General features: G+C 43.1%; 1 protein-coding gene across 2 annotated transcripts in view; it reads left to right on the top strand.

Moving 5' to 3' along the window:
* The window catches only part of PMS1 (PMS1 homolog 1, mismatch repair system component), an 80415-nt gene that overhangs the window by 35412 nt on the left and 25795 nt on the right, over positions 1–19208 (top strand). For both annotated transcript variants that reach the window (XM_019523095.1, XM_019523096.1), the window contains 3 exons: positions 7019–7135; positions 11424–11546; positions 13831–13974. In XM_019523095.1, the coding sequence (XP_019378640.1) occupies positions 7019–7135; positions 11424–11546; positions 13831–13974 (384 nt within the window). The remainder of the gene's footprint in view (positions 1–7018; positions 7136–11423; positions 11547–13830; positions 13975–19208) is intronic.

Here is a 19208-nt window from a genome sequence, read left to right on the forward strand (position 1 = left end):
TTTCCCCCCCCCCCCCCCCCCCCCCCCCCCCCCCCATGTAATAAAGAGTCAGTCTATGGTATATTATCTCCCTATATCAGAAGTGGAAACTTACTTGCAGACTTCCTTCTTTATTCTGTCATGGGAGTAGTTGCTCAGCCACCCACATTAGAATAAGTTCAGTAGATCAGTCAGAACTTCTTACAGCTTCCTCCTAAAATCTGTGAATCCTGAGGCCCCTGTTAGAGAGAAGGGCTATCTATGTGGAGCCCTGTGCCCCTGCAACGCCTCTCAGTTCCTCTTGATATCCACCTTAACAGCTTTTTGACAGCATGATTTTCAGGCCTCAAGTTGTCAAGGGCTTCTCCAACACCTGCTTCTCCAGAATGCTTCTCTCTTTATCAGGAGGGTCTGCTCACATCGCAAAGGGGAAACCTGAGTAACTAGTGCTGACTTTGACAAAGTCAGCATTTAACTTTACTCAGGAAATCCCTAAGGATTGGTGAACAGTGCATGCAGCATTGACCATTTTTCAACCTTGAACATAGCATGTCCCTGTCCCACGTACACTAACTGTTGATGCCTGCTGAAGCAGGTGAGGGGTTGATGTCTGGAGAAGGAATAGATACCATGAATTTCTCCATCCTTCCTATGGAATGGCTAGGACATTGGATTCTTAAGGAGTAAATTTAAAGTAATTGATCTAAGCTGAAAGTTTGGGGAACAGATTGTCTTCTCCTTCTATCTAAAATGTAAATGTTTTCCACTGATTTCTCTTTCTAATAGATGATTGGGGAACAGAACACTTTTTGTAATTTGCCATTTGATTTTAGAAAATGCACTAGTTTATAGTGTGGAGTAGATAAGGTAACATTAATAGTTTTCAAGAATGTGATTGTTAACGTTTTTATCATTGTGACTTTTTGAACTGGGCTCACAGCTGTTCTTCCCCAGAGAAAATGGCTGCTCTTACAGCTAGGTGTCTTTGTGTACCGTCAGCAAAAGAACTTGTACACGCTGCAAATTAGAGATTGCTTTTTTCATCGTTTCCCATCTTATGAATGTAAATTCTAGATTTTATGTTAGGGTTAAGGTTGCTATTGTTTACACATGTCCATTTAACTACTAATTTGTGATGTTTCAGTTGAGTTTGAGTTTCATTGAAATCAACTGGACATAAATTTGTTCTGAAATATAATTATCACTTTTAAGGGATGGCCTAAATAGAGATGTTTTCCTGAGGTAAGGCCTGCAGTACTAAGGTGGTAGCACTTCTAGAAACACCTATGCCAAATGGAGAAGAGAGACCTACTAGCATTGTTTTGTAGTTAGGTTTTGTGTTATTGAGATTTTATTTTTATAAAATGTACTGCAGTGTACTTCAGTATAATTAAATTATGGATTGCTGTATAGCTGGCTGTCTGCCTATGGGTATGTTGTTACTTTTTTCCAGAATTTTCTTCTGACCATCTTCAAGTTCACTTTTAATTTCTGCTCTCACCTTTTAGAGTTACCTTTTGCATTAGTTACCATTAGCAGTTTATAATACTTTTGCACTTAGACTGTGTCTTCACAGCAAATGATATACTTGTCCCTCGGGTGAGGGGGGAAAAAAGAAGCTATGATCTATACAGACATTGGGTGAGCCAGCTCACACTAATGCCATTAGTTTGAATTGGCTATTAGATAAAACTGCCAAAAGGCCCCACTGAAGCACCGAATCTATACAGATGGTGTGGAGCCAGGTCAAACTGACACACTTCTTCTTCCGTTAAAGCACTCTTTCCTTCCACCAAGCCCTTGTCTGTCAGCACCCTAATGGCTGCTCCCTGGGCCACCGCCACTCTCAGGAGAGCCCATTAATTGGCAGCCTGTCCTCTTCCTGCCTGGGAAGGGGGCGGGCTGTCAAGTGATGGCCAGGGAAGGTTCCCACCCAGGAGAATGCCCCCAGCCCACTAATCGGCTGATGGGCAGGAGGGGGGAACTTTCTGTCATGGTGGGAACCCTCCTGGTTCTCTCCCACCGGAGAACAATCGGTCCCATTCCTTGCACTTCTCTGGGCTGAGTTGGGAGCATTCAGCCACTGCAGCAAGTCTTCTGGCTTTTGCCACAGGTGCACGGCCTGCCTTGCCCCGTGCTGCTCCAGGCTGCCTCAGACCAGTATGGGGCCAAGTGGCGGCATTTCACAGCAAGGGTTTTGAGCCTTGTCACTGTGCCTGGCACCTTGTCTCAGCTGGCACTGCTCTGGGTCAGCTGGGTGGCTTGGCAACAAGGAGAAGCCAGAGGGGTCCAGGAGCTGGATGTGCAGATGCTTTCCCCAGCCCCTCTGGCTTTTAAATTGCCACCTTCACTGCCTTGCTAGGCAGTGGAGGCGGGGGAGCAAGGGAGAAACCAGAGAGTCTGGGAGCCAGGCTGGGGAAAGCCTCCATATGCTCAGCTCTCATCCCCCTCCAGCTTCCCTTTGCCACCCTGACGCTCAGCTGCTGGGGGAAGGGTGGGGGCAGTGATAACTTACAAGCTGGAGGGGCCAGGAGCGGGGCTTGGTGAAAGTCTTCCCATCCCAGCTACTGATGTCCACTAGCTTTTCCTTGCTACGCACCACCCACTTGAGCAGCAGGGTAGCAATTGAAAAGCCAGCAGCTGAGAGTACCTGAGCCCTGCTCCCTGCTGCCAGCTTTTAAATGGCTACCATGCCACTCACCTAGGCAGTGGGGAAGCTGGCAGGAGTTGGCAAAGCCCCTTGCCTCTTTCTGAAACCAGGGACTGCTTGGTTTGAGAGAGGAGTCAGGGAGAAGTGGCTGCTGCTTCTCCCCTAGCTACCCCCTGTGCTTTCTCAAGACTGGCGTGACCCTGGCCTGGCTCTACTCCTCTTGGTCCCTGGGAGGAGTTAAGCCAGGGAAAAGTTTAGACACTAGTCTCCTGGGAGAAAACTGTCCCTGATTTAACCCTGGTTGTTCCTGGGTTATTTTTCTCCTGGAGCACCCATTTTCGCTCTGGGCAGAAAAAACCTGAACACCTGTGCGCTTTTGGTTTCTGCAGAACAGCGATGATTCTTCTGATATAAACTCAGTGCCTGTACATAGCCTTAGTCTGTGTGTATAAGTACTAAAATGAAGCAGCAGAAATACATGACCTTTGTGTGAATTTTTCCTGTGTTATATTATAGACCATATAAAATGTGTGTGGTACTGAGAACATACACATATAGAGATGTATTAATCTCCTATGTATGTGAAATGGGTATTAAATGTGGTATGGCTTTTTATAGGATCTAATTCATATAATGCCCCTCAATGAAGCAGGGAGGGAGGCAGGATATATTTGGCCACCTCTAACAAAACCTAAGATGGTCTGTATGTAATAATATATCTTTGATTAGGGTGTTTTTGCAGTGTCATCATACTGACTAGAGTCAGATTCTTATTTGGCTCATCATAGACACCAGGTTTATGTGACCTAGAAAATATATGGGGTGTGTGTATGTGTATTTTTAGCACAATTTAAGGGTATAACCAAGGTTAAGAAAGGATCAGGAAGCTTGCAGGAAAGTATTAATTTTTTTCAAAAATAAGGAAATGTGTTACATTGATTCTTAATAGCTTTGATTATTTTTCAAAACCTGCTGGTGCACTTGGTGAACTTTAGAAAGTAAACTGCTCTTAATTACTAGATGGTTGTTACATAATGTGTAGCCAATTCTAAAAATGAATCTACCAATCTATTGTGTGATTTCCACCCCCCCATGCAAGATAAGAAGTTGGATGACTGCAGAGTGAGATCTTCAAGCTAACATATAGTTGTAGCTTATTTCAGGTTTGCCTCCAGATCTTAATCTAATGTTGGAGAAGTAATTGGTAAATAAAAACATGCCCCCGAATTATTAGTAATCTCCACCACTTTTACAGAATTTGCATTTAGGAGGTTCTCATGTTCCACATCTTTCCTAAAAGTAGCTTACAGAAGCGATCTCTTCGTGGTTATGGATATCAGCCATTCAGCAGGTCAGGCAGTGTAATAACATCCTTGCATTAATCAGCAGCTAAGATTTATATCTGTACCTGTGGCATCACACTAATATAACTTAAAATAAACAGTGTGATGTTTTTATTAGTCATGTCACAAACATCTTTCTCAGCTTGCTCACAGGCATTTAATTTTAAAATATGTCCAATCAAGATAAATTGTTTGGCAGTTTTGATCACTTAAAATAGAGCTATAATTCAAAAGAGAAGTGGTACACAGTGTTGTTTTGAACAAGGAACTCTTAAGTAAGGGACAGATTGTCTCATCGCACTAAACTGCTTTTGAGGTTTATGGCAGGGAGGAGAGGATGGGTTGGGTAGTGACTGGAAGACTTTCCTTCTTCCTCCATTCAATCTGTGAATGTTATGACTTCAGAGGCACTGTTGCATCCTGACAGCTCCACTGTCCACAGTGCTTTGCAGTTAGTGGTGTGGTAAAAACCATGGTTCTGTGGAAATTTTTGATCATTAAGAATGTGGTTCTATTTTTGCTCCCTATGAACCAGATTCACCTAGACACTTTAGGTGAGTTAAGTTAGGCTGCACCAAAAAGTCCAAACATTTAGCAAGGCAGATATTCAGTTGGAAATATTGAGGAATAGAGGCCAATTTATAGACTTTAGTATTTATGGTCCTGGAGCCTTAAAATTACAACTGTCCTGTAGAAAGAGAGTATCATTTTACAGGGACTCAGTGTTCTCCACCGGAATTCACTCTGCAAGGCAAAAAAATACTTGGGAGGACAGGTGTGATTGTAAGGCTCCATATTACATTTCTTGAGATTATAAGTGAACAAAGAATATGTATGCACAGCTCTTGCATAATATCCTACACTGGAATAATGTGAACTCACTTTGGATTTATTGGATTCCTTTACATAATAAAATATACTTTAAAAAACAACAACACTGTAATGCAAAGGAACAGCAAATGAAACCAGACTTTTTTTTTAATCTTTTGCTTATCCTGTGGTGCTAAAGCACTCGAAATATTGTACACTGAAATACTCTTAGATCTACTGATTGATGGCTGTGTAAGAGGTTTGAACTCTCAAGGTTACTGGATTTAGCCATGTAACTTCCCTTAATTTGATGGCAGTTGTGTAGCTAAATCCCTAAATGTGCTTTGAAAATCTCTACTAATGTATACTAGTCTGCAATTGGTATTGCCAAAAAATGGTCTGAGATGTGATGGAGCTCAAGCTATTCTTGTTTGCAGGGTGAATGGCCTATATGTCAAAGTATTTCACCTTTTACAAGGTACAGGGCCAACCAGTGGCATGTGCCACAAGAGGCAAAGGCAGCTTCTGTGTGGCACATGACAGATCAGGGACGGGACAGGGACCACAGTGGCAGATATGACAGGGACCAGAAAGCAAAACAGCAGATTGGGCAGGGGAAGGGGATTGGAGTGGCACTTGGGGAGGGTACAGGGCTAATTTGTGCCACACTGGCCAAAAAGGTTTGCTCCCATTGTTTTACAACACTCTACACCTGTGTGAGTCTCACTTCCCTGAAACAAGAAGAGTAAAAGAAATAGAGCTTGTTAAAGTTAGTAGCCTGTAACAAAAGTGAAGAGGCTTAAAACTAAATTTTAAAGCTCAGATTTTAATGTATGCCTTGTTTACATGCTCCCCAGATTTGTGTGTGGGGCAGATGTGAGCTAAGGCTCTGCACGCTGATGCCATTGCCCCAGGAGCCATGTGAAGCCATGTTGTGCTAGCAGCTGCCACACAGGCAGGGGACATGCGGTATGGCCAGCATGCAGCTCTGCAGGCTAAGGCAGCAGGGCCCAGAGCCCCAGAGGGCAACCCACCTCAACCCCACACACACATCTGGGGGACACATGCCCCCCATGCTTCCCCTGAGGGTGTGCACAGGGACAGGGAGCCAGGACCTCTCACACCTCTGGACGAGCCACCTGTGGCTCTGTCCCACAACCCATCCCAGCACTAGGACCCCTTTTGCTCAGGTTGCAGCTGGTCATCTGTATCTATCTATGTATGCCCCCACCCCCTCCCCCTTCCTTCCCACTCCCTCCTGCTGCAGCCACCTGGAGCCCACACCTGTCTGCCCTGTGGTCCTTTACACTGCCATTGCTGCCCTGCTGGGTGGCTTGGAGGTGGCGGTGATGGCAGCAGAGTGGAGCCCAGGTGCAGGTTCCAAAACCACATGTGCAATTAACACATAAAAAAAATTAACACAAAAACCCATTAAACATTAATTGTGCATGTTAACTGTGATTTAATTGACAGCCCTAAAATTAATACATTTTTCATAGACTTTGTTGAACCTGGGACTTCACCCTGGGTTGCCTATCACAGTTGAGAATTTGAACATCTGAATAGCAAAGTTATTAATAGCCATGCCTTTTTAGTCCATCTATCTCAATGCATTTTTTAAAGTTCTGAATAACTATAATTGCCTCCTGTATACAGAAGGAAAGGCCAGAGCAGTAGAGGGTTAAGTGATGGACAGTGAGTGTAGTTAGGAAGAGAACACTAATGTACTGATTCGCAGATAAGTGATTTATCCTTTGCTTACTATATGCTTTGCATTGCCTACACCCAGATGCCAGCCAACATGTATTAAGAGCCCCAGTCTGTTACAATTACACCTATAAAAACCCACTGGCCATGTAGGCATATGTGAGGGCAGAATTGGTCCATAACATATTCTTTTTGCTGATTGCACAGAATTCAATGCTTGCACAAATCCTATTAGTAAAGTTGCATCCATGATCAATTAACTACTTGGAACAGATGCCTTAATTTTCTGACTACTTATTTAGACTAGGAGTAAGATTATATGAAAAGACATAGCATAAAGTACCATAGCATATGTTTGTTCACACTGGCAGTTGTGAATACAAGAGGGTCAAAGTACAGAATGTTACATATACCGTATAAGCGTGCACTTGCGTTTATAAGTTCGTAGGCATGTAATGTAGGAGATTAGTTGAGTTCAACAAATATAAATATAATGTCAAAAATTTGACTGTGTGCCATTTTGTTTTAGGCAGTTATTTGGCAAAAGACCAGGGTGTCAGATCACAAAATGGCCTTTATGTCAGTTCTGGGAACAGCCGTTATGGGCAGTATGGTACCTTTTCAACACTGCTGTGAAGATCCTGAGGTGAGTTTAAAATTATTTCCTCTACCCTATTAAAAAAAAAAAACCACACCAATAAAGAATTAACTTCAGTACTTAGCAAAAAATTCTTTAAAAAAAGAGGGCAGAACTATTAAATCATTTTGATCAAAGCAAGCGTAAAATTTTGTTCGTTTACTGATTTGTGTTTAATAGGTTTGGTGATCAAAAATGTACTCTAAGAATCAGCTAGTCAGGACTCATGTACCACTGATCAAATGACAATAGAAACAGTTGTGATAAATGCAGTATTACTGCTCACTCAGTGCTCCCTTGTTGTAGGATTCTTGGCCATTGGTTGGAGAGGTGGTCTAGCTGTTTAAGACTTTGAGCACTGTATAATACAAAATATCTTCAATATTTGTTTAAGGGTAAGTTGAGGGGTTTTTACAGCAAAATTAGAGAATTCTAAAGGAAAATGTACAACATTTTCTATTAATTTAAAAGTTGTATTACTTCAGTTTCAAAATTTTCTGCATTTTTCTATTCCTGCTGAAATTAAAAGTAGTTTTACCATTTCAGTCCCTCTTACCTAATATCAGAGTTGTTTTGATTTGGAATTACTCTTCTTTATCTTGGACTACCACATGCAGGAGTGTCTCATACCACCATTCTCTGTTTAATCATTAATTTTGCTCCTTGTCTTGCACATCTAAAGTTTGACCGCAATAGCATAAGAATCATTGTCTAAATCATGGTCTGTATAGTACAGGGGTGGGCAATTTATTTGGGCTGGAGGGCCACTTAATGAGTTTTGGTGAGCTGCTGAAAGCCACAGGCACACGTGTGCAGGCACATGCACACACACATAGGCTCCCTGCAGTTCTTCCTGTATCCCCTACCCCACGAGGCTCTCCCACTGCACACTTGTGGCCTGAAATGGTGTCTGGGAAAACAGCTCAGCACCAGCCCTTCCTGGCCTGGCCACATACTGGGGACTCAAGGTGGAGGAGGGGAATGTAGGGAGAAGGGGTCAGGAGCTGTGGTTATCTGGGTCCATCCGGGACAGTCCTGTGCTGTCTTTTAGGGCTGTGTGAAGCTTTGGTCACTGATTCGATTCGGCCTGATTTGGAGGCTGAATCTCGGAATCAAATCAGGAGACCCATTAATTTCTCTGAAGCCTCTGATTTGATTTGGAGAGATTCGACATAGACACAGCTTTGTGTTTTTTCTACATACCTCAAGGTACCAGGCGGCTTGTGAATGTTGAGATGGTGGGACAGATGGAGCATCCCACAGGAGTGCAGGGGGTGTTCCCAGCACACTCAGCGGCAGACCCGGATCACACAGGGGACCCTCCCCTGCCCGTCGACTCGGCACCTGGTGTCTCCTGGGTCTGGGGGGGTACCCGGGGTCCCCCCACAGCCTATTGCAGAGCCAGGGGGTGGGGGATGGCCCCCACACACTTGGCGGCGGACCCGGAAGTGGACCAGAAGTACTTCTGGTCTACTTCTAGGTTTGCCACCGAGCACACGGGGGGGCCCCATCACGTTCCTGTGGGACGCTTCATCCACCCCAGCACTGCAGCATTCACAAGCCATGCCTGGTACCTCAAGTTATGTAGAAAAAGAATCTAAAGCTGTGTCTATGGTCGAATCGCTGATTCTCCGAATTGGAATCGAATCTTCGGATTCGGAGGAATCGAACTGGGACAGTGATCCGAATTAGGCCAAATCTGAATCAAATATGGCCCACTTCACATACCCCTACAGTCTTTCCCCACTTCTCCCTGAACTGTCTTCCCCACCCTGAGTCCCTAGCACATGGCTGGCCTGGCCAGTGCTACACTATGTTCCCGTACCTGTTTTGGGCTATGTGGGCACAGCTGGAGTGACTCCTACCTGACCTGACCACATGCTGGGAACTTGGGAGTCGGGCAGGATCCACTCCAGCTGTGCCCACATGGTGCAGCCTGAAGCAGTGAGCGGAAACACAGTGCAGCACTATGTTTGTTAGCGGTTCCTGTGCCCCTATCAGGGCTTGGATAATCCACAGCTCCTGGCCCTCTTCCCTCTGCACCCCCTCTACTGCGAACAGGGAGAACCATACTTGAGCCTTGACTCTCACCAGAGGCTGGGCTGTCTGGTTTGTGACAAGCTGCAGGGTCAGTCAGAGCTGTGCGCACACCGACTTGTTGGGCAGAATCTTGGTCAGGAGCTCAGAGCCCCCTGCCTTGGAGCATATGCCAGGGGATAGGGCAGGGCAGGGCAGGCTAGAGAGGGGAGGGGCTGGGTGCTAGGAATGCTCCTGCTGCAGCCGGCTACAGCACGGAGAAGGGTGAGAGGCGCTGAAAGCCAGGGCAGCCACAGGCTGGATACAGTTCTTCAGAGAAGCAGCCATAGACCAGATAAAATAATTTGACAGGCTGTATTTTGCCCACTCCACATCTAGAAAAATGGTTGTAAAACAGAATTTAGCATGTCCATGTGAATATTATTGTGCTAGTTTGTTCGTGCAGATCCAATCTCTTGCTGAGCACATGAGGACTTTTATGTAACATGTATATGCAGAGGAGTAGGAAGGGCAGGATATCTTAGATTTTGCATGAACATCTGATGATTGGCTTAGGAACAGCACTACAAAGAAACTGTTGTTGCCTGTAGGCTCAATAGATGTCATGCCCTCCTACACAAATGCCAGGTACAAATATCTATCTAGGTATTTAGTAGGGAATGGAATTAATGGGCAATTGAAAGCTATTTGAATCCACTGGCAGAGTCAGATCGTTAGGCCACTGTCTGCTGTGTCAGGGAGGCAAGTATCCATTCCATGCATTTTACAAATTGGAGAAGTGATAGATCCCATGCTCAGGCTTCCTATCTGTCAGATCTGCCCGTGTAGACCCATAGCTATAACCAATAACTAGCTTATGCACTTTTTGTATAATATAATCATACAAAATCTACACTAAAATCTTTACAGTTTCAAAGTTGAGCACTCAAAATGTGGGAAACCTTTAATCCCTCTGCTTGTGCATATGTGTTTTGATGCAGTGTTTAATTACAGGTCATGTGCTGTTATTCTACAGGACTCCTGCCTCATTTGGTGTGTGGAAAGTGCTCTACTTAACGAACAGCTAGTTGATATTTTATTTTCTTGTTGTTCAGGATGAATGCCTACATCTTATTTACCGCACACTATTTCATCTTTGCTCAGCAAACAGAACTAATATTCCCTTGTCTTACACATGAGATCATCTTTATTTTCTTGCAATTCACTCCTCATTCACTGCACTTCTTCCAATATATGAAACAAACAAAACCAGGCTTCAGAAGATGAGGCTCTTTCATTATGCAACACTGATTCATCCCCAGAGCAGGACCAGTCTGAGCACTGAATGAAGTCGGGCCTTATAGAACAATAGAGCTTCATTGTAAAACTTAACACCTGCTTTGTAATGAAAGTGGATAAATTAAGGTTACAACAGCATACATAATTTTGGTAGTGTTGAAGTGATGCTGTTGCCATAGGGGTCCAGGAAAAAAGCAAGAGGCAAAAAAAACTTGTGGGTAATATCTTTTATTGGACCAACTGCATGGTCCAATATATGTAATTTTGCAAAATAGTTAATTTTGGTATGTCCTAACTATTGAGAGTGTGACCTTTGCAAGTAATTGTTTAATGTAGGTTTTTAGTCTGTCTATTGTCTAATTTCCTAAATTTTTTAAAAAGCAAAACAGTTCTGTCTTGTAGTTTCATATTGATGTCTACATAAAGGCCTGGAAGGACACAATGACCAGCCCTTCACCAAAGAGTTTACAGTTTAACTACCAGGCAAGAGGCTATAGATAGATACAGGCAAATGGAAGAGTGCAAGGAAACAATATAACACTGTTTGTCAGCATAATAGGCAGAGGAGGGTCTGGGCTAGGAATTTCTCAACACCTTCTGGAGAGGAAAATAGATAAAATGTTATTTTTCTCAGTTTCTCTTATTTCTTTTCTTGGGTCTGTTTTGTAATTTTCAAAAGCAATTCACATTTGGGTCATTGGGTGAGTTTGGTGCCACAGTCTGGTGTTAGAAATGCTGGAGGCTGCAAGCGGGAGAGGAACAGTGGAAAAAAACCATGGTCATACTCTGTTCATGCTCCTTTGAAGCATCTACTCTCTGCCACTGTGAGACACCAAGATACTGGAGAATATGGACCTACGGACTGACGCGCTAAATGGAAGCTCTTATGTTACGTTCACTTCACGAGTGCCCTGTTATGTCTAAGTAAATGTGTTGGAAGACTTCTTTTTTACATCATACTGTGCTTGTTTTACAATTTTAGATATCTCTTTCTGGATTTCTTCCAAAACTTGATTCAGACAAGTCTTTGACAAGTCTTTCAAGTTCAGAAAGGAGTTTTATTTTTATAAACAATCGGCCAGTACATCAGAAGGAAATATTGAAGGTACTGTTATCTGGCTTTTGATTTTCAGTATCATGAAAATAAGGTTATTTGAAGTGAGACCTATATCAAGTCTAACTTTTTGCTCATGATTTGTTATCTAGCATAAATTGGTTGCAATTTTTTTTTTTACTTTTATTACATTTATGTAGTCCCCTCCAAGCTCAGGGTGGCTTACAACAAAAAACAGTTAAATTTAGAAAATCTGATAAAAATATTAAAATAAAACAATATGTAATAAAAAACCTTCCCCACACAGTACCCCCAAATTTAACACCACTTGCAGAAAGCCTGCCCAAATACCTTTTTTATTTTATTTTTTTTATCATCACTTCTTGGAGACATCCAGCTTTTGGCTTTGGGTTGCAAGGTAGAGGGAATTTCAAAGCTGAGGAGTGACTACTGAGAATGACCTCTCATGTCTTCGTCAAATGAAAGTGGCACACAGAGGTTGATAGCAGCTGAATTTAGGGATCACAATAGAACATAGCAGAGGTGGCATCCCTTAGGGCTCAGACTGTTTTGGGCATCAAAAGTTAAGAACAGCACCTTGAATCATGCCCAGAAAATTACTGGAAGCCAATGCGAACTGGAGCACCAAAGTAATGTGCAAACCCATCAGAAGGTAGGCCACTGTTCTGCCCCGCTGCTGCTTCTGGATGACCAGTATGGGCAGTCCCAAGTACATTCCATTGCAGTAATAAATCTCAGCTTTTAGATGAATGCATCAGTACTTCAGTTCCTGTACTTCAGACATCTATAAACATTTTTTTTATACTTAATACATTAGATTATAGGTACTGAATTAGAGGACCCCTAGAAAAACTTCACCCCAGATGTTTTAGGTAAGAAATCTGAAGTATTAAGCATTTCTTTGATGCCAGCTCAATAGAATTATCTTCATGGCTTTCTCTAAGAATCCTGCATATCTTTCTTTTTTAACAAAATTATGGTCAGTGTCAGAAAACAATATAAAAGTCTTAATTCAGTCGCATTATTCATTGCTTATTCATGCTGGGCTTCTTGAGCAATATACACATACATTCTTTTTAAAATTTTATGTGTATTTAGTCAAAATGAAAGTGATAGTTCAATACCATTGGCTAGTGCAGGGCGTAGCATAGGCAGAATTTGATATAGTGCAAGTTTCCCCCCTCAGCTGTGCCAGAGCACACCAGTTCTGATTTGCAGCAACATTGCTATTCTAGTTCTGCTCTCGGAGGAGTAACTGCCAGTCCTGACGAAATGTATGTGTGGTAGGTTTTGTGATGGACAGAAAGAAATCATTCCCACTTTAGACCCAAAGCTGTCTGAATCCTGTATAAGCTGTGATTTTTAATTTTGCATTGTTCTAAGAGGGAAGAAAAAGTGGTGTATCACGTAACTGTAGTTCAGTGTTTGCTTAGAAAGCAAGCCATGAGGTTAAATTGCATTTTTCAGCAGTTAATCCATGTTTGTCTTTTTTTATGAAAGATAGTTTATGATTCCCACCCCTTTCACTGCACTCAGCATGTGCACTTCTAGAAGGATCTGTGATTCTGCATAGAAACACATGGTCCTTTCACAGTCCTACCCTGCTGAGCAAAGTTCAAACCTAAACAGAATGGTTAAATAGTCTCATAGTGGCAGTTTAGATTTATTTTTTTAACTCTACCAGGACATTAGAGAAACCAGATCCTGGGGGGCATGCATGAAATCCTAAAACCAAGCAAGATTTAAAAGAGGGCTTAACTTTGTTCCAATTATGATTTGAATTACAAAGGAGCCCCAATCTCCGGGAGAGGGTGAGCTTGATCACGATGGAAATTAATGAATAAGGTGGTTTCATACACCCTTTTTCTTGTCATAGAAAATAATAATATTAATTTTAACATACATGCATATACGTTCATATTCTCTCTCCCTCTCTAATTCAGAAGTAAATGCATTTGGGTTGGAAAAGGTATTAAAAAAAAAAAAAAAAAAAGCATTAGATCTCCTGCCCATTTTGGGCATCAATTCCAACTCCAACAGTAGCTTTTAGTCCAAAGATATGAAATGGAATACGCTTGCAATTTTATAAAGCTCAAGTGGCCACTATCAGTAGTTTGGCACAGATTCTTTGGGAGATATGGCACAAAGGGAATGGAAATCACTTGCAAATGCCCTTATGGGTATTCTTATATGCAGAAATTCCCAGAGGAACTTTTTGTTAGTGACTCTTAATCTGTATAGTGTAGGATTTTGCTTCCTACCTTTGTATCTGTTCCTTCTGTTGACTACTTCTCTTTGTTGAATTTATCCATAGTTAGTTCGACAGTACTATAATCTGAAGTCTCAGAAAGATTCCTCTCGTTTGTACCCTGTGTTCTTTATTAAAATTACTATACCGGCTTCTGCTGTGGATGTGAACTTAACACCTGATAAAACTCACGTCTTACTGCATAATAAGGTAATTAATATTTTAATTTTTTTTTACTTTGGCACATACTTACTTTGGCCTTGATCCTACAAACTCTTACACACAAACTTAACTTTAAGTAGATCAATGTGGGTTTCAGATGCTTAATGTTTGGAATATGCTTTAGGCTTTGCAGAATTATGGTTATATGTAACACACTGCTATTGTAATGTAACTGTTTCGTGTGAAAATTTTTAATTCAAATAATTAGTTATTTGATTTAAAGTTGACTTAAGTTGTTTTTTAAAGAATAGTTGCATGGTCTCAAAACATACAATCTGTATGTCATCAAAGCTCCTTTAAGAATCTAACATTCGTTATTTTAAGTCAAGAGTTTACTTCTAGTTTCACAGACCTCCTAAGCTAGTCATAGTTGGTACTTAATTTTTATAGCAACTTTCATTTTAAACAGATTTTGTAGTGACTAAAACTAAGCAGAACTTTGATCTTTTTTGCACAATTTTGTATGTTATTAAAGTATTTGTATCAAGGCTGTCCAACTTCCAAGTGGTTGTACCAGTGAGGGCTGCATGCCCACAGGCCACACCAAGATGAGCCACAGCCTCCCAAAGCCACACACCCCAGATACCTCTCCACACTGCTACACTGTACAACAGCAACCCTACTCACTATGCACTGCATGCCTGCAACCCCCCTACACTGCACAGCCACACTAGCATCCTACTGCTGCACCATGTTCCTATGACTTCCCCCTCCCCCCATGACTGCACGCTTTCCTCCCTCCCTTTTCCTGCTGCACTACATGCCCAGGTTCACCCTCAGCTTCCCATGCTGCTGCGCTGCCCTGCCCTTGGGGTGGTGGCAGAAAGCAGCAACCAGAGGAAGGAGGGTGTGCTGTTGCAGTTGGAGTGCTGCGGGGAGTCTGAGCAGGATCCCAGGGGCTGCAGATTAACTCTTCATGGACTGCCAGTTGGACAGCCCTTATTTATACTAAATGGGCTAATGAACTTTAGTAGACTAGTTAGATACCGGAAATATTCAAATATCTGATCTTAGTTAGATACCTAAAATGTTTATATACTAATGTGAGAGCATGGGGAATAGACGGGAAGAATTGGCGATCCTAGTACAGTCAAATAATTATGAAGTAATTGGGATTCCAGAGATGTGGTGGGGTAATTCACATGATTGGAGTACTGTCATGGATGGGTATAACTTAGTCAGGGAGGACAGGTTGGGGGGAAAAAGGAGAACGTGTTTTACAATATAGAAAGAAGATGTAAATGTGTTCTGACATGCAGTACAAACTGGGAGGTGGCCTGTTGAAAGCTTCTGCATAAAGGTCAGAGGAGAGAGTAACACAGGGATTTGTGGTTGGTGCCTGCTGTAGGCCATCCAACCAGGAGGAAGAGGTGAACAAGGCTTTTTAAGCAGCTGAAAGAAGTTTCTCCAAACTGCAGGATCTGGTTCTCATGGGAGACTTCAGTTATCAGGACATCTGCTGGGAGGGAGACAGTAGTGGAAAAGCAGTCTGGCAAACTCCTGGAGTGTGGTAGGGGTAACTTTTTGCTACAGATGCTAGAGAGGCCAACTAGGGGGGAATCTCCCCATAACTTAATGCTCAGAAACAGAGTAATCGGTTGAGAATGTAAAGATAAAAGGTAACTTGAGTGACGCTGACCCAAGGCTAGAGTTTAAAATTCTGAGGAAGGAAGCAGAGCAGCAGAATAAAGATGCTGGAGTTCAGAAAAGTAAACTTTAGCAAATTCAGGTAACTGGTGTGCTGGATTCACTGAGAGGCAAGCCTGAGGGGAAACAGTCCAGGAGAGCTGGCTGTACTTTAAGGAAGCCATATTAAGGGTGTAGGAGCAAGCTATCCTGATGTGACAGAAGACTGGAAAGTACAACAGGATTAGCCTAACTAGACTGCAGTCACTTCAATGGATTGGTAATTCAAAAAAGAATTCTACAAGTATAAACTTGGTTGTATTACTAGATGACAGTATAGGAGTATCACATGGGCATACAGGGAGAAAATTAGGAAGGACAAGACAAGATTTGACATGCAGCTCACACGAGACATAAAGGCTAAGTGCAGACAATCAAAAAGCCCAAGGCTAAATCGATTCAATCTTCACAGGCTAATCTAAGCTGTGTAGATTGAACTCATAAACTAATGAACAAACATTTACTTTTGATTCTGGAAATGCAGCCATATGGCTGCAGTGGCCCAGGCCAGAGACTAGGGGGTGCTAGAGCATACCTCTCTGCTTGGCTGGAGCCAACAGCTTGAGCAGGCTAGCCCGCCCACCCTGCAAGGGGTTGCAGCAGAGGTGCAAAGCATTCTGTGATGTTGGGGCTTGGTTAAAATAAATCTAGAGGGAAACTGGGACAGAAGTTCAATAAGCAGATTTAACCTAAATAGTTAAGTCTGATACTATGTCCATCCAGGTTTATTTTAAACTGGTTGTGGCCATTTTGAAAGCCGTTTATGTGCGCTGAACTTCTGTTGTGTTACAGATTTGAATTGGTTTCCAATCACTTACAGAAATTATACATAAATTGGTGTCCCTAGCCAAGAGGCAATAAAAGGGGATCCTATAAGTATGTCAAAAGAAGACGAAAAACAAATCATTTATATAGAATGTAGAAGGCAATCTACTTACAGGTGATGCAGGGGAGCCTGAAGTATTTAGCACCTTATTTTCATTCAGTCTTCGCCAGTATGGTTAGGTTCCAGATGACGAGCATGGTTGGCAGCAAAGATAGAAGAGACAACCTAGAGTAGTGGAGGAACAGGTTAGGGATTACATAGAGATGCTAAATACTTTCAAATTGATGGGGCTGGATGGGATCCACCCTAAGGTACTGAAAAAATTGTCTGAAGTAATTTTGGAGTCTTTGGTTATTTTCTCTAAGAGCATATGCGAGGTTGGGTGAGGCCCAACATAGCTGAACAAGGGCAAATATAGTGCCCATTTTTAAGAGAGATGAGGAAGGTCCAGGAATTACATTCAAGGTCATGTTTACTGGTTACTTGGCAATATCAGGAAACAGATCCTTAAGGAATCTGTTGTGAAGCACCTAGAGGAGAACAAGGTGATTTAGGAATGGCCAGAATGAATTCACCAGGGCAGGTCATGCCTGACCAACCTGATTTCTTTCTATGATAAGGTGACAGGCTCTTGGATGGGGGGTGGTGAGCAATGGATGTGATGTACCTTAACTTTAGTAAGGCTTTTTACCTAGTTTCCCTTGATGTTCTCATTAAACATTCGTATCAGAAGTGGACTGGCCAAGTTTGCCAATGATACCAAATTCTGGGGTAAAGCATCCACACCTGAGGACAGGAGGGCGATCCAGGCTGACCTTGACAGGCTCACGAAATGGGCGAACAAGAATCTGATGGTGTTTAACACTGAAAAATGCAATGTTCTCCACCTTGAGAGGAAAAACCTGCAGCATGCTTATAAGCTTGGCAGTGCTACGCTGGCTAGCACTACAGATGAAAGGGACTTGGGGGTCATGATTAACCACAAGATGAACATGAGCCATCAATGTGATGCTGCGGCTAGTAAAGCAATCAAAACACTGGCTTGCATCCATAGATGCTTCTCAGGCAAATCACAGGACATCATTCTCCCATTGTACTCGGCCTTGGTGAGGCCGCAGCTCGAGTACTGTGTCCAGTTTTGGGCTCCACAATTCAAAGAGGATGTGGAAAGCTTGAACGAGTGCAGAGAAGAGTGCACGTGATCAGAAGTCAGAAAAACAGACTTACGGTGAGAAGCTGAGAGCCGTGAGACTCTTCAGCCTGGAAAAGCGCAGGCTCAGGGGCGATCTGGTGGCCACCTGTAAGTTGATCAGGGGTGTTCACCAGGATCTGGGGGAATGTCTGTTCGCCACAGCGCCCCAAAGGATGATAAGGTCGAATGGTTATAAACTCCTCCAAGATCGTTTCAGGCTAGACATAAGGATGAACTTCTTTACTGTCTAAGCACCCAAGGTCTGGAATAGTCTGCCATCGGAGGTGGTTCAAGCACCTACTTTGAAAGCCTTCAAGAGGAATTTGGATGTTTATCTTGCTGGGATCCTATGACCCAGCTGACTTCCTGCCCCTGGGGAAGGGGGCTGGACTTGATCTTCTGAGGTCCGTTCCAGCCCTAATATCTGTGAAATCTATGAAATACAGACAAAACAGAAGTACTGTAAGGTAGATGCATACATAACTGGTCAGATCATCGAGTAGACATGAACAGCTCAGTGTTTAGTTGGGAGAAGGATCAAGAACTACGGTTATTTAGTCTGGGGAAGAGAAAACTGAGAAGGAATTTAGTAATAGTCTTCAGATACCTGAAAGGCAATTGTGATGGGCTTTTTCCTCTGTGGCCGTAGAGGATATGACTAGGAGCAGTGGCCTTGAGCTGCAGCAGAGGAAATTTAGGTTGGAGATTTGGAGGAACTTTCTGATTTTAAGGGTTGTCAAGCATTGGAATACACTAACTACATAGAGAAATTGTGGACTCGATCCCTGGAAGTTTTCAAAAGCAGCTAGGCAGAAACTTGATGGATGGTGTAGGCAAAGGTGATCCAGCCTTGAGCAGGGGCTTGGAGCAGATGACTGGGATCATAGGATCATTATCAGGTCACTTCCAGACCTAGTTTCCTGTGATCCTATGATACTACTAGACTACAGGACAAATGATAAAAGTTTTTATTTGCGGATGATACCAAAATTTGGGGTGAGGTGAGCATGCTAGTAGGGAGGGAAAGATTGCAGCAAGATCTGGATAGGTTACAGGAGTGGGCTAACATAAACAGGATGCGTTTCAATACTGACAAGTGCAGGGTGCTGCACTTAAGAAGTAGAAACCAGCAGCACACTTATAGAATGGGAAACTCCCTTCTTGAGAGCACGGAGGCAGAAAGGGACATGGGCCGACAATGCGAGGTCACGGTTGGCAGGGCTAACCGGACCTTGTCATGCATCCACAGGTGCATCTCAAGTAGAGCCAGGGAGGTGATCCTCCCCCTCTATGCGACGCTGGTCACGCCACAGCTGGAGTACTGCGTCCAGTTCTGTGTGCCCCATTTCAGGAGGGATGTGGACAACATTGAAAGGGTCCAGAGGAGGGCCACCCGCACGATCTGGGGACAACAGGGCAGACCCTACAATGAGAGACTGCGGGACTTAAACCTGTTCAGCCTTCACAAGAGAAGGCTGAGGGGGGACCTGGTGACTGTCTATAAACTCACTGGGGGGG

This window comes from Gavialis gangeticus, unplaced genomic scaffold (assembly GCF_001723915.1).
Source record: "Gavialis gangeticus isolate Ggan-Ray unplaced genomic scaffold, GavGan_comp1, whole genome shotgun sequence".
Classification (NCBI taxonomy): domain Eukaryota; kingdom Metazoa; phylum Chordata; order Crocodylia; family Gavialidae; genus Gavialis; species Gavialis gangeticus.